We start from the raw sequence: 27,142 nt of genomic DNA on the forward strand, positions 1-27,142 counted from the left end.
TAGACACTATGCCTACTCTGACATCTGCCCATCTCTGGGGTCGTGGCGAGCAGAGTGGATATCGGGTCAGTGCCTACAGCGGGCAGTAAGGAGTGTGGAGCATTTGCGGTAATGATGACGGCAATGATTCTGAGTCCATGGGAATCTCTGTCATGATGTTGGGGAGGCAGTTAGGTGAGGCTCTGCATGCAGTTTGGGCCCAGGGCACTGATGAGCAAGATGGCATTCTTGCCCTCTGGAGTGACAGCAGGAAGGGACAAGGCCAATGCTAAGGGGCAGGATGACAGGTGGGCAGGACTGGCCAGGGGGGTGCTGGAGCATGGCAGGCAAGGTGGTTGGGTGTTGGCCAGAGTGGGGTCTGAGGGTGCAGCAGTGGCAGGTGGGGCATCTGCAGGCTCCCCCCTCTTTGCAGACCTTCCTCAGATGTGCCCTCTTCCCTGCAGGGATTTGGGGAAGGGGCTTCTCACATGCCCTCCTGGAGATGTCCTCAGCTCTTTTCCGAGAGCCTCTGATTTTGGAGGACAGGGTGACACCCACACATCTCCAAGGGCTGCCCTGATTTTCTCACACTCAGTTTCTAATAGGAAATTAGCTGGGGAGCCCCCATCCAAGCAGATGAACTGGTCTCTGGGCCACCAGTCTCCCTAATTCCCAATGGCCATGCAAACCTCTCTCCTTAACCTAGAGTTTCCACACATAAATCCCACTCTTTCACAGCCGACTCTCCCTTGCCAGGCTGCTCCAGTTTCCTGGGCTGGCTGGCATCTGTGTGCCCTCTGGCACAACCCATGCAAATTGGCACCTGTGATGTGCCAGGCCCTGAGGATGCAAAGACAGAAATGATAGAGACCTGCATTGTGAACCCCATTATAGAGGGAGGCAGACATGTAGCCTCCCTCGTCTAAGAGGTGGGTGCTCAGGAGAGGCACCACCCCGCCTATGAGTTCTGGGCAGGCTTTCTGGGCACTGACTGCAGCACGAGTGGGAAGCTGGCAGGCTCTGGGACTTTGAAGGGGCTTTGGGAATTCAGCTGACCAGGTGGGGCTGAATGTGGAGGTGGTGAGCATCTCCAGCAATGGGCAGGGCTGGAATTATGGTGGTGAAGGGCCTGGGTTGAGGATGGCCACAAGAGAGGGACAGAGAAAGGCTACTGGCAGGGAGCTAAGGGGCAGGGATACTGGGAAGGCCAAATGCAGCAAATCAGTTAGTGGAGAACTTGGGGGAGGCCCCTGAGCAACTCTGGTGGTTTATAAGGGCAGAGGTCACATGTGGATGTCCGTAAATGGGCAGAATCTATCAGGACAGCCAGGCAGGGACCTGAGGATGCCCAGCACAGAAAGGATGCCCAACACGTGTGGAGCTTGAATTGAATTACATTGATTTGCCTGTGTTGTCGGTCTAGGCAGATTTGGGGGATGAGAGCTGGTAGGGGACAGGCAGGGAACTGGCCACATGCAGTTCCCATCCTCGGTCCCTGAGGCACCTCCCACAGTCCCTCGCATGTTCCAGGGATTGAGATACATCCAGCTGACAAGACTGGTTAGTCACATGACATTCCTTGGGACGTGCAGGGCTCTGTGGAAGAATTTTTAGAAACATCTTCTGTTCAGGAAAAAAGGCCACATTGCTGAACACGAGACTCCTAGATGCATAATGTCACACATGGTGTGCTCGCCTGAGACGTGATGGTGTGGCAATGGCAGCCACGGGGTTTTCACCCCAAAGCACCCAGATCACGGCCAGTGCTCATCAGTTACTAAAAAAGTCATGGGACTATGATAACAGGATGCTAACCAAGAATAACTCCCCACCCCACATCAGCTAATACCATGGACGGTCAGGAACACTGAGCACAACTCAGAAAGATTGAGAAAGGATATTTGGGACAGCATGTTGCCCCCAGGGCTGATGGTGGATTCCAGAACCTTCTAAGTCCAGGTCTGTTAGCTGATGCCACAGTCAACCTTCACAGAAGAGAAGCTGGTCTCTCTACCTGAGACCAAGCAAGGCCCCAACTATGGAACTGGGCTATGGAATCTCATTAACCTATTCCTCCCATTCCATCCGTGAGCATGTGGTCCAGACCCACATCTGGTCTCTGTCTATTTAAGAGAGACATTTACTGAGGCAGCCTGTGCTGTCCTTGGTGCTGATTCACTGCTGAGTCTGTCCCATGGTTGGCCGCCCTCTCCTGCTCTGGGTGCAGTCAGGAGTCTGAGCTAGACTTTGGACATGGGGTTGCTGCTCAGGGAAGCAGCTCTGGCTTTGATGTCAGGTTGAAGGGATGTTGTATGTGGCGTTGCCTGTTCACCCTCCTTGGGCAGCCCTCCTCTTCATTGGCCCAAACACTTGCACCCTGACTTGCCTACCCAACTGACTCCCTCAGGCAATCTCAGACCTGGACAACCACACACCCAAGCCAGGTGTCTCAGGTGCTTCTGGATTCCTTTGGCTGCTGCTCCTGCTTCTTCCCACCTTGTTAGTTATTAGAAACAGAAGCTCTTCCTTGCTGTGATCTGTTCCCTCCTACATTCATTCACTCACTTGTTCATTCATTCATTTGTTCATTCCTTCATTTGGATCCATGTATATAAAAGATAGCATGCTACTCATTTTTAGAAATATGAATGTTAATCTTCAGGAAAGAGGAGTGATCTAACCATTCACTAGACCTCAAAACCCACTCCAGAAACAAGAGCAATGAGAGGTCAGGGCTCTTCTTAATGCACTGGATTTTCAAATTATGGGAGATGTGAAGTGAAATTGCTGCTCAAGGTTTTCCTTGCCTAAATTCTCATTAATATTTAATCTCTAGCCCCCTTTAAACACCAAGAAGAATGTAACAGAATGAATAAACCAAACGATTTTTTACATTGTTTTTTAATTTTGATATCATTAATGTACAATTACTTGAACAACAGTTTGGTTACTAGACTCCCCCCATTATCAGGTTCCCCCTACATGCCCCATTACAGTCACTGTCCATCAGTGTAGTAAGATGCTATAGAATCATTACTTGTCTTCTCTGTATATACTGCCTTTCCTGTGCCCCCCCCTACATTATGTGTGCTAATCATAATGCCCTGTTTTCCCCCTTATCCCTCCCTTCCCACCCATCCTCCCCAGTCCCTTTACCTTTGGTAACTGTTAGTCCATTCTTGGGTTCTGTGATTCTGCTGCTGTTTTGTTCCTTCAGTTTTTTCTTTGTTCTTATATTCCACAGATGAGTGAAATCATAAGCCAAATGATTTTTTTATTAAAGTATCATTGATATACAATCTTATATTAGTTTCAAGTATACAACACAGTGGTTCAACAGTTACCCACGTTATTAAATCCTCACCTTGACTTAGTGCCATTACAATCTGTCAACATAGGAAAATGTTACAGAATCATTGGCTATATTCTCCATAGTGTACTACCATCCCTATAAACAACTTATGATTGAGAATTTTTGTGCCCTTTTGTCCCCCTCACCCTCCCCACCAACTACTCCAACCCATCCCCCATGGTAACCACCAGTCACTTCTCAGTGTCAATGAGTCTATTGCTATTTTGTTCATTTTGTTTTGTTTTTATTTTTTACAAATAAGTGAAATCATATGGTATGTGTCTTTTCTGCCTGGCTTATTTCACTTAGAATAATACCCTCTAGGTCCATCCATGCTGTCACAATTGCAGTATTTCTTCTTTTTTTATGAATGAATAATATCCCATTGTATATATGTTGCCAAATCTTCTTTATCCAATAATCCATCTATGTACACTTTGGTTGCTTCCACTTCTTAGCTATTGTAAATATTGTGGCAATAAACATAGCGGTGCATATATCTTTTTGAATCAGGGGTTTTGTTTAGGTAAATTCCTAAAGTGGAGTTACTGGGTCCTATGATATTTCTATTTTTAGTTTTTTGAGGAACCTCCATACTGCTTTCCACTGTGGCTGCACCAATTAACATTCCCACCAACAGTGTATCAGAGTTCCACATCCTCACCAACACTTGTGATGTCTTTTGGATAGTGGCCATTCTAACTGGTGTGAGGTGTTATTTCATTGTGGTTTTAATTTGCATTTCCCTGATGATTAGTGGTGTGGAGCATCTTTCCTATATATCTTGGTTCTTTGTATTTCTTCTCTGGAAAAATGTTCAGGTCCTCTGTCTATTTTTTAATCAGATTATTTGTTTTTTTAGTGTTGAGGCATATAAGTTATTTGTATACTTTGGATGTTAGCCCCTTATCAGATAACTCATTTATGAATATATTCTCCCATACTGTAGCTTGCCTTTTGTTTCTATTGATGGTGTCCTTTGCTATATAGAAGCTTTTAGTTTGATGTAGTACCACTTGTTCATTATTGATTTTGTTTCCCTTGCCCAAGGAGATGTGTCCAGGAAAAATCTGCTCATGCTTATGTTCAAGAGATTTTTGCCTATTTTCTTCTAAGAGTTTTATGGTTTCATGTCTTAACATTTAGGTCTTTAATCCATAGATGTTTATAATGGTTATATCCTCTTCTTGGACTGATCCCTTTATAATTACATAATATCCTTCTTTGTCTCTTGTTACTTTCTTTGTTTTGAAATCTATTTTGTCTGATGTAAGTACTGCTACTCATGCTTTTTTCTCCCTATTATTTGCATGAAGTATCTTTTCCCATCTCTTCACTTTCAGTTTGTGTATATCTCTGGGTCTGAAATGAGTCCCCTGTGGGCAGTACATAGATGGGTCTTGTGTCTTTATCCATTCTGCCACCCTGACTGATTGGTGCACTCAGACCATTTACATTTAAGGTAATTATTGAGAGGTATGTACTTATTGCCATTTTATTCATTGTTTTCTGGTTGTTTTTGTAGTTCCACTGTTCCTTTCTTCTTATTTGATGGTTTTCTTTAGTGTTGTGATTGGATTTCTCTTTTTCAATTTTTTGTTTATCTATTATCAGCTTTAGGTGTGTGGTTATGTAAGATTCATGGATAGTTTCCTAATTATATAACAGTCTATTAAGTTGATGATTACCCTGTTTCAAACACAATCTAAAAGTACTTCTTTTCTGTTATTCTTCCTCCTCCACACTTTATGCATTAGATGTCATTTTATGTATAGTTGGTATTACTACTTTTGTTTTGTTTTTGTTTTGATTTCTCATTTGCTTGCTAAATAATTGGTCTACTACCTTTACTGAGGGTTTATTTTCACTGAGGGTTTATTTCTGTCTACAGAAGTCTCTCTAACATATCTTGTAGTGCCAGTTTAGTAGCTGTAAATTCCTCAGCCTTCATTTATCTGGGGAATGTTTAATGTTGCCTTCAAATTTGAATGATAACCTTGCTGGGTAGAGGACTCTTAGTTGATAGTCCTTCTGTTTCAATACATTAAATATTTCATGCTACTTCCTTCTGGCCTGTAAAGTTTCTGCTGAGAAGTCTGCTGATAGCCTGATGGGGTTTCCCTTATAAGTAGTCTTTTTTATCTTTCTGGCTGCTTTCAATATCCTCTCCTTACCCTTAATCTTTGTCATTTCAATTATTATATTTTTTGGTGTTGTCTTCCTGGGGTTCCTTTTGTTAGGGGCTCTCTGTACTTTCAGGACCTGGGTGTTTATTTCCTTCCCCAGATTGGGGAAGTTTTCAGCAGTGACTTCTTCAAAGAGATTTTCTACCCATCTCTCTTCTCCTTCTGGTCACCCTATTATGTGAGTATTGTTTTGTTTGGAGTTATCACACAGCTCTCTAGCCTCCTCTCATTTCCAGAGATTCTTTTTTTCTCTGTTCCTCAGCTTCATCATTTTTCTGTTCTCTAATTTCCATTTCATTGATCATTTCCTTTACTTGGTACCACCTTGTATTCATTCCCTCCATTGTATTTTTCATTTCAGAAACTGTATTCTTCAGCTCTGAGTTGCTCTTTTACAGCTCTTCTGTCTCTTTGTTGAAGTGTTTCCTGAGATCATCAATACTTTTCTTCAGGTCAGTGAGCATATTTAACACTATTGCTTTGAAATCTTTATCAAGAAGATTGGTGAACTCTTTCATTTAGCCTTCTTATCCTGTAGTTTGTTTGGAACATATTCTTCTACCTCCTCATTTTTTCAGGGTTTCTGTGTTTCTAACTTTGTATTAGGTATATCTGCTATGCTTCCTGGTCTGTAAAGTCATGGTTTTATAAAGAAGGTGTCCTCTGGTACCCAGAAGCTCAAGGCTCTTTACTCTCCAGTGCTGGATCTCCTTGTGCTGGAGCCCCAGTTGCTGTTGGTGGGCTATGAGTGGGGGTCACCTTTCTGTCTGTCTGCCAGCAGTGGTCTCTCTCAGCCCATGGTGGAGGGTAGTTTGCCTCAGCCGGCCCTTTGTGATCAGAGCAGCAGTTCTTGTGCTGAAATTGTGTGGACAGTGCTGCCCTCTGCCTGCCCTGCAGCCGTGGCTGTCCTGCTAGGCTAACAGGTGGGTGGGGCAAGGGTGCAGGGTTGGGCCATCCACTAAGAGGAAGGAGTGCGTGGAGACAGCTTCCATAGGCTCCTCCTCTGTTGGGCTGAGGTAGGACCAAGAAAGCTGGGAAGGCTTTCCTCTGCCTGACAGGCAGCAAAGTCTGATACTGCTGGGTGAAGTACGCAGGGCAGGCAGGCAGGTGCCCAAGGAAGTGCCTTGGTGCTGAGCCACCAGTGAGGGAGATAGAGCATTAGGGGCCCCCACAGACAGGTTGAGGGAAGGCTGGGGAAGTATCATCCATCTGATTCATCTGCCCTTCTCCTGTGGAGACAGCTTTATCCAACTCTTGCCCCTCTTCCACTACTGGCAAATCTTTCAAGCGGCTACCTCTGCTTTGGGTCTAGGTGGGACTGGCAGAGAGCTCCTGTTCTCCACGGCAGCTGGAGTCTCCGCCTCCCAGAGTGCTCCCACTGTTCCTGGCATCCAGCCCCACTGATCACCAGAACCCAGTGAGGTGTGGACGCGTGCTCCCAGAGCAGATCTCCAGGGCCATGTGTGCAGAGTTCCTGAGCACCTGTCCCCTCCCCGTATTTCCTCTCCCTCCCACTTGTGGGCTGGGATGGGGGAAGGCTGGGGTCCTGATTGATCATGGCTCTGCCACTTCACCCTTCTCTGTGTGGTCTTCTTCCCCAGGTGCCAGTGGTCTGTTCTGCAGCCTTCAGGTCATTTGCAGGGTCAGTTATATTTGCTGTAGTTGCTTCCTTGGTGTTTGTGTGGGAGAAAGTTTCTGCCTTGCTTTCTACCATCTTTTTTGCCCTTCCCTCAAATGATTTAAAGTCACCTAAATATGGGCAGTTTGGCCCATATTCAGAGGTCATGCCTGATAATATTTTTTGGCACCTGTGGAAGAATTTTCTTCTCTGTGTGTGCCACAATTATAGTGGTAAGTACAAAAGAAAAGTTTTTTTTTTTTTACGTCCAATGGAAATTATTCAGCCTTAAAAAGGAAGGAAATGCTTACACCTGCTACACATGGATGAACCTTGCAGACACCATGCTAAGAGACATGAACCAGTCACAAAAGGTCAAATCCTGTATGATTTAATATTTTGGGGTTATGATTCCACTTATATATGGTTCCTAGAGGGGTCAAATTCATAGAGACAGAAAGTAGATGTGGTTGCCAGGGCCTGGGGGAGGCGGAATGGGCAGTTACTGTTTCATGGGTGCCGAGTTTCTGTTGGAGAAGATGAAAAGTTCTGGGAGAGGGTAATGGTGATGGTTGTACAACAGTGTGAATGCATATGATGACACTTAACTGTCCACTTAAAAATGGTTAAAATGATAAATTTTATTTTTACATATATTTACTAATATAAAAAATAAAAGGGAAAAGAGGCTTTTGGTCTGTCAACCAGCTTGGGCCAATCTGAATCATCTAAGTCCAAGTAGAGCCAGTCTGAACCTATTGAGCCAGTGCCACACACACACACAAGATCATTCTGCGCCAAACAAAACCATTTTGTTGTAGGCACAGTAGAGATTAGCTAACCACACACACACACGGGCCTGTGGACACTAGTGTGTGTGATCCTAAGGCGGTGTGGGTCTGCACACCTCTGGGAGGCTTCAGGAGGATATTCAGGATTCAGACAAACCATGACTAGGACAACCACGTCCTGAGTGGAAAAGGAGCGCCTCCCCTTCTTTCCTTCTAGGACTTGTCCCGTAACAGCTGTGGTCCCGCCTTGGCAGGAGTGGGAGGGGCAAAAGACGAGCTCTTTGCTTAGATTGTGCTGATCAGAGATTTAAATAAAATAGCTGAGGTCATACTTTGTTAGAATCATTAAAATAAAAATATATTGTCAAATACACCATTAAAATAACAGCTAATTCTACTCTCTTATCCCCAATTTTAGGAAAACTGAATGTTCTATTTTGTATATTCTTCGAAGTTGAACAGGTAGCTTTCATAGAAGCTTATTGGAACATTGGTATCTTCTTTACACAGGAACTGGTTAAACTTATTTTTCAAACTATGAATCATAGGCCTCAATTTTAGTGTTGGCTGCCCTAAGCAGGTCCAGTGAGTTATTATTTAGTAGTAATAATCCCTACTGAAGTGGAGAGCTCCTTTGCATACTGAGGGAGCAGAAAGCTACCCTAGCAATTCCATGCTGGGAATGGTGGCCTGTGTAGATGAGGGGAAGTTAGCTATGGGAGATGCCCCTGGAAATGGAATTCTAATATTGACTTAGTATTGCTCATTTAATTTCCTTTTGACTTTGTTTCACCCATTTTTTCATATGTTAAGTTCGCTTTCTCAGAATTATGTGCGCAGGGCTCCAGGCTGAGTGTGGAAGCAGTTGTGGGAACATGGGGGGAGGTCTCAGGCCTCCTGGAAGAATGTGGGAACCTGCCATAAAGCCAAGAAACTGCTCTTCTGCTCAGAAGATTGCTGTCATTAAGTCTGTTCACACAGGGCTTCCCGCCTTTAAATCAGCAGGACGGGAAAATGTGCTGGTGTTTGTAGCAAACTTGTAAAAGCACACAGGCTGGCCCCCATCAACGGTTTTAGAAAGGGTTTCTCCTTTGAGAGTTGAATAAAACCAAAAGGAAAGCTCTCTGGTTCCATAGCATGGCTTGCTTCCAGTGTCAGAACCCCCTTATTTCTCCAAGTGCATCTGGGCATGACATCCTGGTATGTGCGACAGGAGGCCTGGAGAAGTCGCTGTGGCTGTGCCCCTTCCACCTGGACAGCCCCCCTCCTCCCCTCGGCCCGCCCTCCCCCTTTTGACCTGTGTCCAGGGTGCCTTTCACGCCAAGTGGATGTGGCTCTCGTGGGCAGAGGCAGCGTGCTTTAGATTTGTACAGGGCTTTGATTACTCTTACTTTCCCCATTATGTTTAAATCGTAGTGATACATATATAAACATAACATTTCTCATTCAGACCATTGTGAAGTGTACGGTTCTGTGGCATCTAATACAATGTTATGGAAACACCACTGCTTAGTTTTATAACATTTTCATCTCCCTGAACGTAGACCCCATGCTTATTCAGCAGTTACTCCCCACTTTCCCCTCCCGCCAGCCCCTGCCAGTGATAAATCTGCTTCTCTCTTTAGAGATTTGTCTCTTTCTGGACATTTCCCCTCAGTGGAGTCATACAATATGTGACCTTTTGTGTCTGGCTTCTTTCACTTAGCATAATGTTTTCAGGGTACATTTGTGTTACTTTAAGTGTCAGGATGTCCATCCTTTTTATGGCTGAATGATATTCTATTGAATGGATAGACCACACTCCATTTATCCATTCATCCATCAATAGGCATTGGGATTGTTTCCACCTTTTGACTACTGTGAATAATGCTGCTATGAGCATTCAGGTACAAACTTCTGTGTAAGATGCCTGTTTTCAGTTCTTTTCAGTCTATACCCAGGTGTGGAATTGCTGGGTTGTATGAGCTTATCATGTTTAACATTTAGAGAAATCGCGAACTGTTTTTCTCAGGCTGAACATGCTGCATTCCCGTTAGCAAAGCATGAATGTTCTTGTTACACTCAAATGAAAAAAGATTTCCTATCCCGGAAGCCTTGCTGGTTTGGCTGTTGGGCTTCCCCCATCAGTCCCTCAGCGTGATCTCACAGGACTGCCTTTGTTAAGCATGTATCTGTTCATACCCCGGCTTGCCCACAGAGGGTCTCAGGCCCACAGGACCGCTGAGTTCTACCACGATGGATGGGGAGCTGCCCCGGGACGTGACCTTGTTGCACGTGCCTTCCTGTCCTCAATGCAGGGCACTCATAACAGTGCAGGGTGCACAGCATGTACTTCCTGGCAATGGCTTGTAGATGCAGCTTTTGGACAGTGCTTCACAAAGGGTTGAAACACAGAGGCCAGTTTAGAAAAATACGGTCCTGTTCTGAAACGCTGAGCCAGGCACCCTACCTACCACCTGCTCTTTATAAAGCTCCATGAAACGAGTGAATGACAAAGCAGAGGACATGCCGGGCAGTCCCGGTGGTCAGTGGAGAGTTTCAATAGACCAGGCACAAGGAACAGGCCATGTGGGACTTCAGTCATCTCCCTGTAGGGCTGCCAGATTTAGCATTAACAACAGGGCACCCATTTAAGTTTCAATTTCAGATGGACAATGAATAACTTTCTGGTGTGGGTGTGTTCCACACCCGTGGGGGCTGGGGGAGTGTGGGGAGGACTCTCCCTCCTTACTCCCCTTCACGGGCCAGCCTGGAGATTCTAAAAGGCAGACCAATGGGCTAGTTTCCCCAGTGATCTTGCCATGATTCTCTTAGATGGGCTTTGGAAAGATACGATCACCCCATGAGGATGACTATTACAAGAATACTTTATCCAAGCCCTCGTTCTCCTCCAGGTGTCATGGGGGTGACCTGAATCATAAAAGGAGCAGCAGAAAAAGGCAATATTGTCATTTTTTTGAGCCACCTGTTTGTCTGGGACAGATTGAAAGGCTGGTCGATGTTCAGGGTGCCAAGTCCAGACGTTCCGGCCAACTGTGAACACCTGTACTCCCAGCTCAGCTCTGCATGGAGTGTGCGGCAGGCAGTGGGTCCTGGCTGACCCCTTCTGAGTCGGGTAGAGGAAGGTGTCTTAGTTGGGATATCCTGAGTAGACGGGACAGGAACTGATCCTTGAGAAGGCACCACCCCACTGCGGCATTCCTCAGCCTGGGATTTGCCTGACAAGAGCCACATATGAGGAGTGGTAGGACAGTCCGGTGAGAAGGTTGTGGCTCGGCTGGGGTGTGCTGTCCCTCCCTTGAGCTTCCCCCATGTGTCACTAACATGTTTGTCATTCAGAAGAATGCTTGGAAGTATTTGCCTCTTATTACAGATGACGTGAGTGTGGGTGGGTGTGTGCGTGTTTGCTGTCACTGTGTCCAAAGCGGTGTGGGTTGTTCTGCTGTATTTTCAGTTTATTCAAGCAGACAACATCAGAATGGGCACTTTAAAAAGTCCCAGCTTTTAGGTTCACCAACTGGAGCCAAGATACTTATTAAAGCGATCTATTCAAATTTGTGTATTTTTATTACAGGCAAATCATCTCTGTCCTGAGCAGCTGTCCCTGGTCCTGGCAGGTTATGACCAGTCTGTGCCACACGCTCATGTCCTATTATCAGAGCTCCCAGGGGGGTGTTCCGCGCCACATGAACAGATCTCACTTCACATGTTTCATTTGCCACCTTCCCTGAAGGGATGGCTGATGGGGATTCCAGCTCATGGCACTGAGATGCCCCACTACAGTGACCTTGTGAGGGGCGTGGCCCTGCTTTCCCCATTGGCTGTGAAGGACCGAGGTAACTGTGGCCAGCGTCTTACTTTGAACTGTAGCTGGCTGCTGTACCATGAGGAGGGCACAGAAAGATTTAAATAACATTATCTATGATGTTGGGAACCCCAAATTCATGTGGAACTCTTACCATGTTAGTTTCAGAAGCTGCCAAGCACCCCCTGCCCTGCCCCCAAGATGAAAATTAGAGCACCAGATGGGCTCTTTCCAAGGAGAAGTGACACAAGCCCCCCTCTCAGAAAACAGCCTGGCTGGTCACTATGAGATGGGGTTGTCATGGTGATGAGTGGTCCGAGAGGGAGGGAGAGGAAATGCTGACACGGAGGAAAGGGCCGAGCTGTAGAAGCTCTGGAGGGATGTTGCCGTGGTAGGTACACCCGAGACCTTGTGTTGCATGTGGTCACCTCATACTTTGGCCCCATATCCAGTGTCCCATGGATGAGTGTGGGGACACTTGCATCCAGCCTGTGCCCGCCTGGCTGAGCCATGGGCCCTGGTCCTAAGCTGCACAGTGGCTGGCCATGCCCCAACCCTGTGGGCCTTGTCCCCCAGAAGGGACACCTCTTCCATTTGCCAAAAGCACTCAGCACATGGCAAGCCGCAGTCCTGGTATTGCCTTTTCCCACAGTGTATTGGTGCCCTGATGAGACTCTGCTGCCCTCCATCTGCCAGAAAAGCTGCATTCTACCCCAAGCTGTAACATTCACGGAAGGAGTGTTATCTCAGTCTGCTCAGGCTGCTATAACAAAAATACCAGCGGCTGGGGGCTTATAAACAACAGGCGTATCTTTCTCACAGTTCTGGAGGCTGGGAAGTCCGGGATCGTGGTGCCAGCAGTTTTGGTGTCTGGTGAGAGCCCCCTTCCTGGTTCACAGATGGCACCTTCTTGCTGGGTCCTCACATGGCAGAAGTGCAAAGGAGCCCACTGGGGTGGCCTCCAGAAGGGCACTAATCCCATTCCTGAGGACAGCACCCATATGACCTCATCACCTCCCAGAGGCCCCACCTCCTATTACCAAAACCTTGATTTCAACATGAATGTTGTGAGGTGGGGGACACATTCCGTCTGCAGCAGGTGTGTGTGCGGTTGGCCTGTTTGCATTTGTCAGTTGATTGCTTTATTTCTTTGGGGTTTTGGAGATTACTGGTGTCTGTTTAGCTCCCAGCAGAGCAGTGCCGGCCTATAGGAAATGAACTTAGAAGTCCATGAACTTAGCTTAGATAAGGTAACCAGGTTAGAGATCCTTCAAGCAACAGGAAAAACACTGATGTGCTCAAAGCAGACCTTGAGTAGCAAAGTGTGCAAGACAACAGAAAGTTGTCTGGGGGAACGTCCCACATCAGAGTTTTACTTAAGGAGGCCAGGAATAGCATTTGAGGTGAGACCCCCCATGGGATCCTTTGGGTGAATTTGCCTGGTGTACCTTGGCCAGAACAGGAAGAGTTATCTAGGGGTTCAGGGAGCAAACCTGGCTCTGATGGGACACTGGTGGACATGGTGCCCAGGCCAGGCTCAGCCCTGCAGGAAGGGGCACTGTCCACTCTGCTTGGTCAGCACGGGGCCCACTGGGGTGGAGCCCCCCAGGGGGCGTCACGGCCCTCTCTTCTGGGGAAGGGTGGATTCAGCTCCTGGGGAGGAGGGCTGGGAAAGGCAGAGGAGCATGCCCACAGTCCCGGACAAGCCAGAGTTCCAGAGCCATCCCTTGGAACACGTTAGGACAGTGGTGCGAGGTTAGGGCCCATGTGCGTGCTCTGAGAGCTCACGGGGCAAGGGACAGTCTGTTGGGCTTCCAGCAGAGGAAGCAGGGGCCAGCCTGACTCCTGACCCTCCCGGGTCCCCGCTGCGCCTCTGCACCGCACCGTTCCAGGAAGCCCTCATTTCCTCCTGCAGCTTGGAGCCTGGTTTCTCCTGTGGCGAGTCCCTCCCTTCTTCCTCTGTGTATACATCTTCCCATCCTTAAAGCCCAGCCCCACTTTTCCCGTCCCACCACCTCTGAAATCTGGTGGTGTCCAGGCGTGGAGGGGATGCTAAGCTAGGAATCCTTGGTCTGCTTGGTAGGTGGCGCTCCTCTTCCCCTCAGTGACAGGAGGGTGGGCTAACGTCTCTTTTAATTTCTCGCTAACCCCCACCCCCCACCCAGAAAGACTGAGTGAAGTCAGCAGACATGACAGGAAGGTGATTGGCAGTGACACTTCACTCTACCACCTAAACCTGTAGGAACCCAGCCATCAGTGCCAACCAACACTTGGAGGCTTGGTCTTCTGACCTGTAAAGCAGGGACAGTACTGTCCATCTTGTATAGGAAAGGGTGTTGTGAATAATGTACCTCAGCCATAAATATAAATTTATAATAATAAATATAATTATAAATTAAATTTACTTGTAAATATAACATCACCCATGTCATTGTCATCGTCTTCATCATCATATTATTATTATTGCTTGATAATTTATTTCCAGAAGGTTCTGGAACTTGACTTAACATGCTGGCTTACTAGGACCCCCTTTGGGGTTTGGACAGTGGTTTCAGTGCCATGGATCTGGCTTCTATCTTCTGGGTGGTACAAGGCACTAAGTAGGAAAGTATAGCTAACTTTAAATTTTGTTAATTGAAGGAAAAGAATTTTTGGTTTGATGTCTTCTTAAGAGGAGACTTTTGGTATGTCCTTGGGGCATTTTATTTTTTCTAGTAGTAGATTGACTAATTTGTATTAACTAAAGAATTTAAATGTTAGTATTTAGAATTTGCATTAAACTAAGAATTTAGATTTTTTATAAATTTTTTTAACCCTTGGACAGTGTTGTTGGGAATGTATAATGGTACAGCTACTATGGAAAACAGTATGACACCTCCTCAAAGCATTAAAAATAAAATTATAATGGGATCCTGCTATTCTACTTCTGGAAGTGTACCCAAAGACTTGAAAGCAGTTATTCTAAGAGATAAGTGTACACGTGTTCATAACAGCATTATTCACAACAGCCAAAAGGTGGAAGCAATTCTGTTGGCCATCAGCAGATGAATAGATAAACGAAATGCATATACAGACACTGGGAATATCAGTCAGCCTTGTAAAGGAAGGAAATTTTGACACGTTACACCTGGATGAACTTTGAGGACATTATGCTAAGTGAAATAAGCCAGTTCTTTTATGATTCCACTTATATGAGGTACCTGGAGTAATTAAATTGATAGCCAACCTGGTGGTTGCCAGGGGAGGAGGGAATAGGGGGTTAGTGTTTACTGGGCACCGAGTTTCAGCTTTGCAAGATGAAAATTCCTGGAGATACGTGGTAGTGATGTTTGCACAACAGTGCAGATGTGCTTAATGCCACTGAATTGTACACTTATAAATGGTTAAGATGGCAAATTTTATATTATGTGCATTTTATTGCAATTAAAAATAAAAATGAATAACATTAGAAAGTGTGATTCAAATAACTTTTTTAAAGTGTGAAAGTATGCATGTAGTTGCAGAAAAGCTTAAACTGTGTGCACACATACATGTATATACACACACACATACACCTATGTGCACATGCATTTTACAAAATTTTATCATCTGGTATCTCTAGGTTTGCATCTTGGTTTATTTTTCTGATGTGTAAAAACACTGCCTTCATCTTTCATCTCCTGGTTTCCAGGTTTGCAATGGTCTGGAGCAGCCCAGGAAGCAGCAGCGCTCTGATCTCAATGGACCCATTGACAATAACAACGTCCCAGAGGTAATCTTTCCAAGGATGAGAGCTCTGACCTAGGGAGCTGCCCGCTCTGCTGTGGTCTGCCCACTCCCTCCCCAGTGCTCTTCTCCCACCCAGGGCCTGGGGTGGGGGCAGTCCGGTCAAGCACAGTTGGGTGTCCTTGGAGGCAGAGGAGGTGAGGACGGCTGGCCCTGGGTGGGGAGGGAAATCTCCTCTCCTGCTGATTCAGGCCTATACCACTGTGTGTTCAGGGGTGGCCAATAGTGTGTGGAGGGGTCTTCAGTGCTCCCTGACTTGCCAGAAGCTCATTCTACCCCATTAGCTGACAGTCACATTCTAAACGAGGGTTACTTAACAGTAGCACCATTGACATTTGGAGCCAGATCATACTTTGTTGTGAAGGGCTGTCCTTTGCATTGTAGAGAGTGTCTAAAAGCATCACTCACCTCTAACCACTAGATGCCAGCAGCAAACCTCCTCCCCAAGTCACACAACCAAAAATGTCTGCAGACATCAACACATGTCCCCTGAGGGACAGAAGTCATCTTGGCTGAGAACCACTGCTCTAAACCAACAACATGGTTTTACAAGACAATCCCATATAAACTGACACTGCCATGATGGAGGTTATTTAAATGAGGCCTCAAGCAAGTTATTTCCCTTGCCTGGATAACATAGTTTCGATGAGATTTTCTAACTTTGAAAAAATAACTATCTCACTACCCTCAGAGTGGTGGCTAATCTCCTTTATCTTGCATTTGAAGATATGCCCAGGTAATTCTCGTGACCACCAGCTGGAGAACCATTGATTATATGGTCCCTAGGCTCCTTTTTAGCAGTGACATGCTAATTTGGGGGTCCTTAGATTTTAGTTGATGGCCTTTTGTACCCCAGTTCTTCCCATTCATCACATGTGCCCCACCTACACATCCTGGTGCCTGAATGACTCTGTTTTGCTCTATAGAGCTGACATCTGGGGAACACCAGTCACTCACTGGGTTCAGTTTTCCATCCCTGGTACTCCTGTCAGCCTAGACCTTATGGGCCATCTACTTACAACTTATGTGGTTGGTTTGTCTTCATATTTCCTAACAGACAAAGAAGGTGGCATCATTTCCAAGTTTTGTGGCCGGTAAGTGACTTTATCTCTCAGTTGTGTTTTTATGTCCAAGCGAATGGTCCTTTTACTTTTTCTCCTGCTAAGCTTGGGAGAAAGGCACACCTTGCAGGTGAAGACAGGGCTGTTATAAGGAAAGGTGCTTGGGCATTTGATTGAGTACTTCATAAGCACCCATATAGTCTTGAGAGGGGTGGGGGTTTGGTTGATTAGGGAACAGTAGACCATCCCATTTAATTACATCCTTGGTAATGGCCTCACACATGACACTGATGATTGGATTAATAGATTGAAGTGTGTCTGTGTAAGCAGCTAATTATGATCTAACACTTCTGATTAGGATGGATATAATTGCATCCAAATTCAGGCTGTTATTCTTATTTTTAGACTCTTCATTTCCCTCCACTCTGCTGTATTTTTTGAGGGGCTTAACATTGCACTTCAACATCAATAAAAAAAACCAAAAACCCATTGTTCTGTGTCACTCTTTGGTGTGGGGAGCATATCTGCCTGGCTGTGGGGGGAGCCCGCTTTGTGTCGTCTGAAGGGCCTACGGTAACCTCGGCAGCTTCGTCACAAGGTCTTCTGACCGCACAGTAAAGAACCTCAGAAGCAGGATCTTTCTTTGCCAGGAGGCTCTTTCCTGCTCTAGCTAGTGTGTTACAATAAACAATGTGAATCTTACTAATTCTTCCAGTAAGCTGTTAAGTTTTATGAATATTTATGGGAGCAAGGTAAATTAATCTTCAGAAATAAACAACTTTAAATCCTTCCTACTCAAAGCCTTTTCAGGGGACTAGTTTGAACCAGGATAATCCAATTCAAGCTGGTTAAGAATGAATTCACTGGCTCAGTCCAATTTTGACTGGTTCAACATTATACTGGTCCAGTGTTGCTCAAACTGGGTAAAAACCAGTTTTGAACTGTCAAACCAGTATGGTACAATTCAGATAGACTTGACTTCATTTTGACCAATGCAAATAGGCTTAAGTGGGTTTTGCCCTGGAGTTTACATGTGGTGTTAGGCAAGTTTTAGCTGGTTAAATCTTGATCAAAGTGGTTATCATGAGGTCACAATAGGTTATTGATGATTCCAATCCAACTAGCTAGTTGTGGTTTTTTCAAGACCTGATGATTGACAGGAAGAGACCACACCCACCCTATTCCCCACCCACCAATAGGGTTTGATAAGGTTGCTTAATAGGACTCAACACCTCACAAATAAGGGAAGATACACATATCCCAGCACCATTTTCCTTGGAGATCAGAATGACAAGACAGGGCTGTGCCAGTCTTGCTGTTGCTGTGAGGTAGGCTCTTGTAGATCCAAGAAGCTCACTTTTCAATGGATCCTGGCATTGTTCCGGTAGACCTCCCTCCCACTGTCCAGGGGAATGATTTGGACATTAGACTCCCCTGGTTTCTGAATCAGCTTCATGCCTGCTGGAGGGGCATGGGGAGAGATGGGGAGGCAGTGTTAGTGCCTGAGTGCTCTGAGTACTACCTACCTCTTCCAGTATTCTGGAAGACTTGCTTTCTCTATACCAGCTCAGATTGTTCTAAACTGTATCAAGGCAATGTTGGATGCCTCAAACCAATTGAGACAGGCTAACGCTGCTTGTGACTAGCTCTAACCAGTGGGACAGCCTTATGTTAGAGTTTCCTGTAGGAGATATGATACGAAAATACAGAGGACCTTTAAGGAAAAGCACATTCCTTGATAGTAGAGAATTCATATTTAATAAAGCCTTCAGGGGCCAAATATCTTACTCAGCAACAGGGAGAGATAATGACAAAAAGCCTGAGAATGTGATAAAGGTGGGGAAACCATCCCCAAATGAAACACCTTTATTAGTTAGGAATGCATTTTAAAGCAGATAACAAAATACCACCTACACTGAGCTTGTACTGTAGGGGAGTGTCCTGCATAAAGAAGCCTGGAGGTGAGTGGCTGCTGGTTCCTGGCATCCTGACACCAGGAACCAGCATCTTTGTGTCTCTTGGCATTCTTTGCAGGCGGCTCCCCTCATCTCTGCGCAGGATCTGTGTAGCTCCAAACTCTGCTTTCAGGTCTGCGCAGAAGGAGAGGGCAAAAGTCCACACCGGCTGTGGGGAAGATTGTCAGAATGGTCAGCTGCATCCAGTTGGGAGAACTGTAATCCCACAGGGGGTGCAGAGCTCCAGGCTTCCCGTAAAGGGGATTCTTGTAACTGGATACATCTCTTGAGGGGCCCTGGAAGCCATGCCCATGGATGGTCAGACAGACTGGCTCTTAAACGGGGATGGCCCCACACACCCTCCTTGATGGTGTTGCCTGCCTTCGTACTTGCGCCTAGCTCCCGCATGGCTCTGTGGGTGCTGCGCGGACTTCTGCGTGGGCTCTCTTAGAAAAAGGGCTCTTGCCTTTTCACTGCTGAGGAAGCAGCCTCATGTCTAGTTGAGCTTAGGAGAGCTTGTGAGTCTGAGGGTTTACTTGGACCTCAAACAGTAACGCCACTTGGTTGTTTTCATGCAGTGGGCTCTTAGGATCTGAGCCTGAGTTTGTTCCTAAAATGAGCAGTTGGGGTGAACCTGTTCAGCTAGACTCCCACGTTGAAAACACCTCCTCTTCAGCCTGTTGGAGGGGTCGGGGCTCCTGAGCCAGAGAGCAGCCTGGGTGGCGGGTGGCAGGACGGGAGTAAGTGAATGTGTGGGACAAAAAGGGATACAGGTGTTCCGAAGAGAGGCTGTGACAACCAAAATGACTTTTCTTTTTTACAAACGAAACAATGTTTGACCTTGTTTCCAGCACTGCATTTGGTCATCATGAATAGGGATTTGGCATATTTAAAAATACAAACTTTTATTCACTAGTAGGGGTTTGTTAAGATTTCTCTGAATTGTGCTTAGATCAAGCCAAGAGCCATAAGAATCAAAAATGAATTCTACCCTGAAAGTCCTGATAGTACTTTTCCTTTTTCTGTCTGCGCATCTCAGATCCCTAATCCTTCTCTGCAGTGGAAGCCACTGTTAGATTTCTTGTGAATCTTTCCAGAAATTTGCTGGACATACACAGGCTGTATGTAGTATAGACCTTTTTCTTAAAATAGATATTGGGCTGACCACATAGGTCTGCACTTGGCTTTCTCATTCTTGGTAGACCTGGGAGACAACTGTGTTAGGCAACGGCTATTTAAGGGCAGCACAGGATTCAGGTGCATGGACGTACAAGAGCATATTAATCAGTCCCTGTGGACTATGAGGTTGTTTCCAGTCAGTGTAGCAGTGGGCAGCCTTGTGGATATGTCTGTGTGTTCAGGTGTGAGTTCTTCTAGAGGACCGTTTCTTAGACAGGGCAGGGTTTGCAGGCTAGCAGCACTGATTTGGATAGAAATTGCCAGATTGCTTCCCCAAGAGGGAGACAGGTTACTCTGCCCTCGGTTGCATGTGAGAGGGCTAGTTCACCAACATTGTGCCAGCCAACCATTTGGTCTTAGCCAGGCCAATGGGTGAAAAGTGGTATTCCATTGATTTTATGTGCATATCTCCTATCAGAAGTGACGACAAACACCATTTCATATGGTTATAAGTTGTGTTTCTTGGGCCTTCTGTTTGTTTCCTTTTTCCATTCCTCTGTCAGATGGTTGGTGTTCCCTATGGTTTTGTACTGTTCTTTATATGTAAAGGAAATTAGCCCTATGATTTAAATTGCTGAAGTTTTTTTGGATTGGGCAGAACACATAAGGAAAAATTATATGTACTAGAGACTTAATTTTAAGTGAGACCTTTTTGAAAGGTCCATCTTTTAATTATTTTTATCATAAAAAATTTCAAACATATACAAAAATAGAAAGAATCCTATAATGAACATGTGTTCATTATTTACCCACTCATGGCTGATGTTGCCTCATCTAACACTCCCACCTTCTCCTAGATTATTCTAAAGCAAACTTTAGACCTCACATGTCTTCTTTAAATATTTCAATTGTATATCTCTAAAAGCTAGGAACTCTATTTTTGAAAGATTTCTATCTTTCAATAATTCCAAAAATATTATAAAAGTAACAACCATTTTTTATATCATCCACTCACCAGTCAGTATTTGCACTTCCCCAGTTTATAGTGTGTTGCTTAAGTGGGGATCCAGATAAGGGCGGTACATTGAGATCGGTCGATACATTTTCCAGTTCCCTAATGCCTAGTATTTTATAGGTTCTCCATCCATCTCTCTTTTTTTCTCTTACAATTATTGTTGGTGTTACTCTGGAAGAATCTGCATCATTTGTCATATAGAGTTCCTTGCAGTGTGGACTTCACAGAGCTGCATCCTTATGGTGTTATTTACTACGTTCTTCTGTCTTCCAAGTCCTGTAAAATGTTGGGTGTTTATATATAAAGGGTTGACCAGATTCAGTTTGATTGGGTGAACAGCCTTCATAGGTATTGTGTTCTTCTATCAGGAGGCACATGCTATCTAGTTGTCTCTCTTTCTGTAATATTAGCAGCCATTAGTAGCCATTGTCTAGATCCATTAATTGATTAGCGGTTGCAGAATGGTCGTATTCTAACTTCACCATTTGTTTTTCACTCACTGATTAGCTGGAATTCCTCTATGCAAAGAAACGTGCCCTCATCAAGTGTTTGATTAGCATGAGTAGTGTTTGTTTAGGAAAAGCAGGTTAAATACTTCATTCCTTCTCTTTATTTAAATTTTTTTTTAATTAATGAGTTTCCCCGACAGTCTCTGAAGATAACCAGTGAGCTTTTATCTACTATCATCCAGAACTCTTGGGTTGAAACACAGTTAGTGTTCATGTATTCAGAATTGGTGGTTTGATGTAGTGTCAGTTTCATCCTTATTGACGCTTAGGCTGTCTCTCCTCTGGCCGGGGGTTGAGGTTGGTTCCAGGTCCCGTCAATGAGACCCCAGTTGTCTTTGAGAGCCCTTCTTCACTTGCTATGACTAGGTCGTCGGAACCGTTTCTTGCTTCAAGACTAGAACTAGTTATTTCTCCAAGGAGCCCCAAGAAATCATATTTAGAGACTATAATCTGGGCACGGTAGGTGGTCTTGCTACTGATTTGGCCAGAGGGGGAGGAGGTCTGTGTGTGTGTGTGGTAAGATGGCCCCCAACAAGGCCTGCTTCCTGGCGTTCACGGCCTCGGGTAACCTCCTCCCCTTGAGAGCAGACTGGACTTAATGACCCACTTCTAATGAATAGCAAGCACATGGCAGAAGGGCTGGGATGTCCCTTCCAAGATTAGGTTACAAAGACTGTTGCTTTTATCTTTTTTAAATTTAATCAAAAAAATTGAAGTATAGTTGACGTAATAGTCTCAGGTGTACAACAGGGAGTCAATATTTATTTACAAGACCATGCTATGTTTCTTGCTTTTGTTTCCTTGCTTACTCTGGGGGAAGTAAAGTGCCATTTGTGAGTGGCTCTGTGTCAGATGCCCACATGGCACAGGACTGATGTCTGCGGCTGACAGCCTCAGAAGTGAACGTGGAAATGGGGCTAAGAGGGCTGCAGCCTCGCAAGAGACCCTGAGCCAGAGCCACTTTACCAAGCTGTGCCCACTTCCCCACCCACAGAAAGCAAGATAAGAAATGTTTGTTGTTTTAAGCTGCTAACTTCTGGGGTAATCTGTTATGTACATACATAGATGATTAATATACTATGTGTTTTTAAGGCAAAATGCGTCGTGATTCATACTGATACTTTGTCAGGACCATAGGTTCTCACATTCCACTGTTTTTTTCCTGTGCCCCAAATCCCCATTCTCGAGGACACCAACATAATTCTGCATTTGTTTTGTTCCACAATAAATATGATACAATAATCATACAGTAGTCTCAGAACAACAAAAACCAACATTGCCAAGGACACATGACTACAGATACAATTCAAGATTTATTTACGTTGACTTTTGTCTTTAGAATATAGTCTGTGAAGGATGAACTGTCACATTATTGTGTTTTAAAATAATTTGGACTGTTTCTTCTCCTTGTGATTATGTCACAACCAGATACACATTTAGACTTGCTAGTCTTTTAATTCTTAGGAATTAAAAAAATTTTAATGTTACTTTACAACTGTATAAAATACATGGTTCTAAAGTGAAATACACAAAACAGGGTACATACAGAGATGTCTAGTTTTTCTCCCCATTTTCCTCCCCCCAAGCCCCTAATTCTTTCCTCCCACTGCAGATAACCAGTTTTAACATTTCATGTATTTTTATCATACGCATAGCTTCCCCTTTCTTAGGTAAATGGTTAGACACCCTTTTCTCCATCTTGCATTTTGTATTTCATACAGAATCCTGGACATCATGCCACAGTCCCACACTCTGCAGGGCATAGGCAGGGTGCTCTGTGCTGTCCCTCAGACCTCCTATTATGTGGATCAATGTCCCCAGTTAGGGGGCTTCCAGTTTTGTTTTGTTTTGCTGTTACAAATAGTGCTGTGTTGGTTAAGCTCAGGCATATGCCTTTTCCATTTTTGACCAGTTTTTGTATTCATTCCACTTTGTAATGGGAGGAAGTAATTCTCCCGTGCACAAGCTCATGCTTAGGACCTGTCTTGAGCAGTTATATGCGCTGTACTGAGCTTGGCATTGACCTCCCTCAGCTTCCTGTTACCGCTTCTCTTCCTCTGGCAGCCAGGAGCTTTAGCTCGCTTCTTGGGTGTCTGATGCACAGCAGAACTCCCCACTCTTCCTTCGGGGATGCCACAGCCTGTCCTGTGGGCCCAGCGCGGCTTCTCCCCAGTGGATGTTCCAGGGGTCTGCTTTCTGAGGCAGCACCTCCCCTTTTATGTTGGCCCTACAGGATCGCCTTTAACAGGGGATCCTCAGAGGCACAGCTCAGCCCATGGCAGTGTTGGGGCATTTGGCTCTGGGGCAGGCTTGTGCTGTGGGGGTGGCATTCAGGGCAGGCAGAGCCCTTCTGGGGCCAGGAGACCAAGCTGCAGCGTCGGACCTGAGGCCGTTCCCAGCTCTGATGTCCATCACCCCCTGCCGCCTCTATCCATTCTTGACCCATGGCGTGACCTGGATGCCCGCCTGGCGTGTGGCCTCAGGGTGCTCCTCAGAGCTGTGGCCCCTCCTCCCAGTTAAGACCAGGACCCTCTGTTCTTTGGAACTTCACCCAGTCTGATGTCTTTTTTCTCCTGTGTCTTCCACTATCCCCTCCACTGGCTTCTGAACATGGCTGTCCTGTCCTGCATCTGTCCGCACCCAGCACCCCACCTGCCTCTTCCTAACCTGACTTTGGAATGGCTGCCTCATTCTCTGCTCCTTCCCATGTCCTGTGAGGCAGGTCACCAAGGTCGCCGCTGGCTGTGTTGTCACGATGCCTAGAAGGCACGAGGCTCCTGCCAGTGTGGACACAGCTGGTGCACTTCCCTTTCCTTTTTCCGGCCTCCCTCCATGCTGCCTGTCCGCCCTTCTTCATCCGTGTTGCGGCTCACCTTCAGCTGCCTGGGTGTGGAGGGCTGGAGTTCAGAAGAGCTGGGGCCTGGGCCCTGTCCCCACGGGCTCCTCTTTCCCTTGACAAGTCTTCCGTGTCCGTGATGTCCCTGAGCACTGACACAGTTCATTAGCGCTCCTGAGTGCGGCTGCCTCTGAGCGTCTTTGGAAAATGACCAGCCTCCTGTAACCAGCCTTGCCAGGATCCCCACCCCAGTGCTCTCCCAGGGGCCCCTCTTCAGTGAGCGGCAGCTCAGCCCACCCAGTCTCTCAGCCTGTTCCCAGCCGCCTCATCCTCACCTTGTATTCCAATCCACCTTCCAGTCCTGCTGATTGAAACTCCAGAGTGAATCCAGTCTGTCGCTGTCTCTTTGGCCCTGTCATCAGCCCTGGTCCGCACTGTCATCATCATTTTTTGCTTGCTAGGGCCACTGCAGTCCCTCCCAGCTGCTCTCCCCTCTTCCCCTCTGCTGTTTGCTCCTCTGCAGCCAGATGGGCTTTCTAAGGCAGAGTGGCCGGACCATTCCCCTGAGTGATACCCTGTAGTGACAGTCCTTGGTGTGGCCCCAGCGTCCCCACGTCTGGCTAGTGCTTTCTTTGCAGCTTCAACTTGTTCCAACTGCTGGCCCACCCCCTGAACCAGGCAGATTGCACATTTTGTAGCTCTTCAAAGATTCTGTACTCCCTGCCACCCCAGGGCCTTTACACCAGCTCTCTCCACTGCCTGGAAAGCCCTCTCCTTCCTTCCCTATGTGGCTTGTTGATTCCTTTACACCCTTCAGACCTCAGCTCAAACATAACAGAAAGGTTGGCATCTTGCCCTGACCTTTGGAGAATCGATAGGAATGAGAGGATGAGAAAGCTTTGAATGGAACATACATCAGAGATGTTGGGCTTTTCTTATGTTGCCTTTTTAAACATTGAAAGGGTGAGCTTATAAGCCCTCCAGAGCACCCCCTCAGTGCATGAGCCCTCCTCACCCCTCCCCAAGGCCAGACCTAGGCCCTTGCAGCCCCCTTCCCATCCCTAACATGCACATTTACCTCAGAAGGGGAATGCTGTGCTTTGAGGCACAGAGACTCGTGCGTCCATCCTGAGAGAAATAGGAGGCCCTGAGAAGTCTGCAGCCAGGGAGAAAAATGATCAGACGACAGATTTCTGGTTTAGAAGAACCACCTCATGGCAGCATGCAGAGTAGATTTATGTTTTCATCCTGGCTGCTGCAGCAAAGCAGTGTAGACCAGGCAACTTATAAACAACAGATGTTTATTTTTCACAGTTGTGGAGGCAGGAAGTACAAGATCAGTGTGCCAGTAGGGGTGGGTTCTGGTGAGAGCCCTCTCTGGGCTGCGGGCAGCCTTCCGTGTATTCATGTGGCGGAAAGAGGGCAAGGCTGCTGGCTGCCTGGGTCCGCTTCTGTAAGGGCACTGATCCCATTCATGACCCAGTTTCCTTCCTAAGAGCCAGGATGTCAACCTGGGAGTTCTGGAGGGGCACAGACGTGTAGTCCTGGCAGTTCACATGGGCTAGATGCAGGCTGCTGGCCTAGCCCACCGTGAAGTGGCTGGTGGTGGTGGCAGAACTGGATGAACGTAGACAGACTCACGATAGATTTGGTGGCAGAGCAGACAGGGTCGGATGTGGGAGTGAAGGCCTGCAGGGTCAGGAGGGTGTTGACGCCCTGAGGTGAGCAGCTGTAACCTGGTGCCCCGGGTTGGGTGGCAGAGGATGGGGGTTTGCTTTGTGCATGTGGAGGTGGAGGTCCCTGTGGGCCCTGCCCGGGCAGCCAGCGAGCAGGCTGTAGGGTATGTGGGGCTGGGGCTTAGAGAGTGACAGCGTCCTCTGCAGGTAAGAGGTCACGGAAGCGCTGGGGCAGGTTTCCATCCTGCAGGGAGAGCCAGCCAAGGGAGAGGAGCTTCCTGGCTAAGGCCTGAGGATGTCAGTGTTCAGCAGTGGGGGGAGGCACCCACCTTGTTGGGTGACTGTTTCCTGCAGCGTGCTGAGAAGGGACAGCTGAAGTCGGAGGCAGAGATGAGCCTGACAGACAACATGTGTGGGGAGACCCAGTTGGCAGGACTGTGACCCTGTTCCGGACACAGCGGAGGGGCAAAGGGCCTGGAGAGGGAGGGGGATGGGATCACAGGTGATCCTCAGTCCCCAGGGGGCGACCCCACTGCTGCACAGAGAAGGGGGATGGAGGGTTGGTCAGCGGCCCCCAACACGGTGCACAGGTGTGCTTGGGAGCAGAAGGCGGTGCTCGGCCCAGTACAGATAGGGAGGGTGGCTGGCAGGTGGAGGAGCTGGAGGCGGGTGTGGAGGAGCGCCTGCACAGAGGGCGAGGGGGTGCTTCCAGAGGACTCTGTCAGAGTCTCTGGGAGTCCCAGGCCGTAAATATGTGCTGGAACCCGTGTGCCTCATTGGGTGACTTTCCAGCCGCAGGACCAGAGGAAGCAGGGAGTTGGAGATTGGCTGTATCCCTGGGCAGACAGATGGGGCGTGGGGGCAGCAGAGTCCAGGGAACGGGGCAGATGTTACTGAACTGGCTGGTGGTGGCCTCCCAGCTGGGAGAGTTGAGGGTTCCAGAGACAGAGTGGGTGAGCAGCAGGGTCCGGAGGAGACTGCTGGCCATGAGGACTGGGGACCGCAGGACAGCTCACCCTGTGGACACCGGAGTGGCTCAGGCTGGTTCCCATTCAGGAAGGAGGGGGAGCCTGAGAGCCAGGCGTCCTGAGGAGGTCCAGCCCAAGGTTGGCAGTCCGAGGGAAGAAAGCAGTAAAGTGAGGGAAGTGGTGGTGGGCCTGGGAGGAAGGCCGAGTGAGCGATGGTCTCCAGGCTGGCTGACGGTGGACCCAGGCCCCCGTCCTCCGGCCACCCGATCTGGGTGTGAGGTTTTACCAGGGTGCAGCCATGCTGCTGGTGCCCTACTGCCTCTGCCTGCTTTTGTGCTACAAATGCAGAGGTAAGCAGCTGCACACAGCCGCACAGCCGTTTCCCATCTAGCCCCTTGCAAAAAAATCCTGCTGACCCTTCCCAAGAGCTGTCTGTCCAGTACAGGTGCCACGAGCCACATGTGGCTGTTTTTATGTGAATTAAGACTGCATAAAATTTAAAAGTTG

At 47.0% G+C, this 27,142-nt stretch overlaps 1 protein-coding gene across 6 annotated transcripts in view; it reads left to right on the forward strand.

Annotated features, from left to right (window-relative positions):
• APBA2 (amyloid beta precursor protein binding family A member 2) overlaps positions 1–27,142 on the forward strand; it is a 219,554-nt gene that overhangs the window by 166,332 nt on the left and 26,080 nt on the right. For all 6 annotated transcript variants that reach the window (XM_037000666.2, XM_073227080.1, XM_037000669.2 and 3 more), the window contains 2 exons: positions 15,402–15,482; positions 16,554–16,590. In XM_037000666.2, the coding sequence (XP_036856561.2) occupies positions 15,402–15,482; positions 16,554–16,590 (118 nt within the window). The remainder of the gene's footprint in view (positions 1–15,401; positions 15,483–16,553; positions 16,591–27,142) is intronic.

This window comes from Manis javanica, chromosome 18 (assembly GCF_040802235.1).
Source record: "Manis javanica isolate MJ-LG chromosome 18, MJ_LKY, whole genome shotgun sequence".
NCBI lineage: Eukaryota > Metazoa > Chordata > Mammalia > Pholidota > Manidae > Manis > Manis javanica.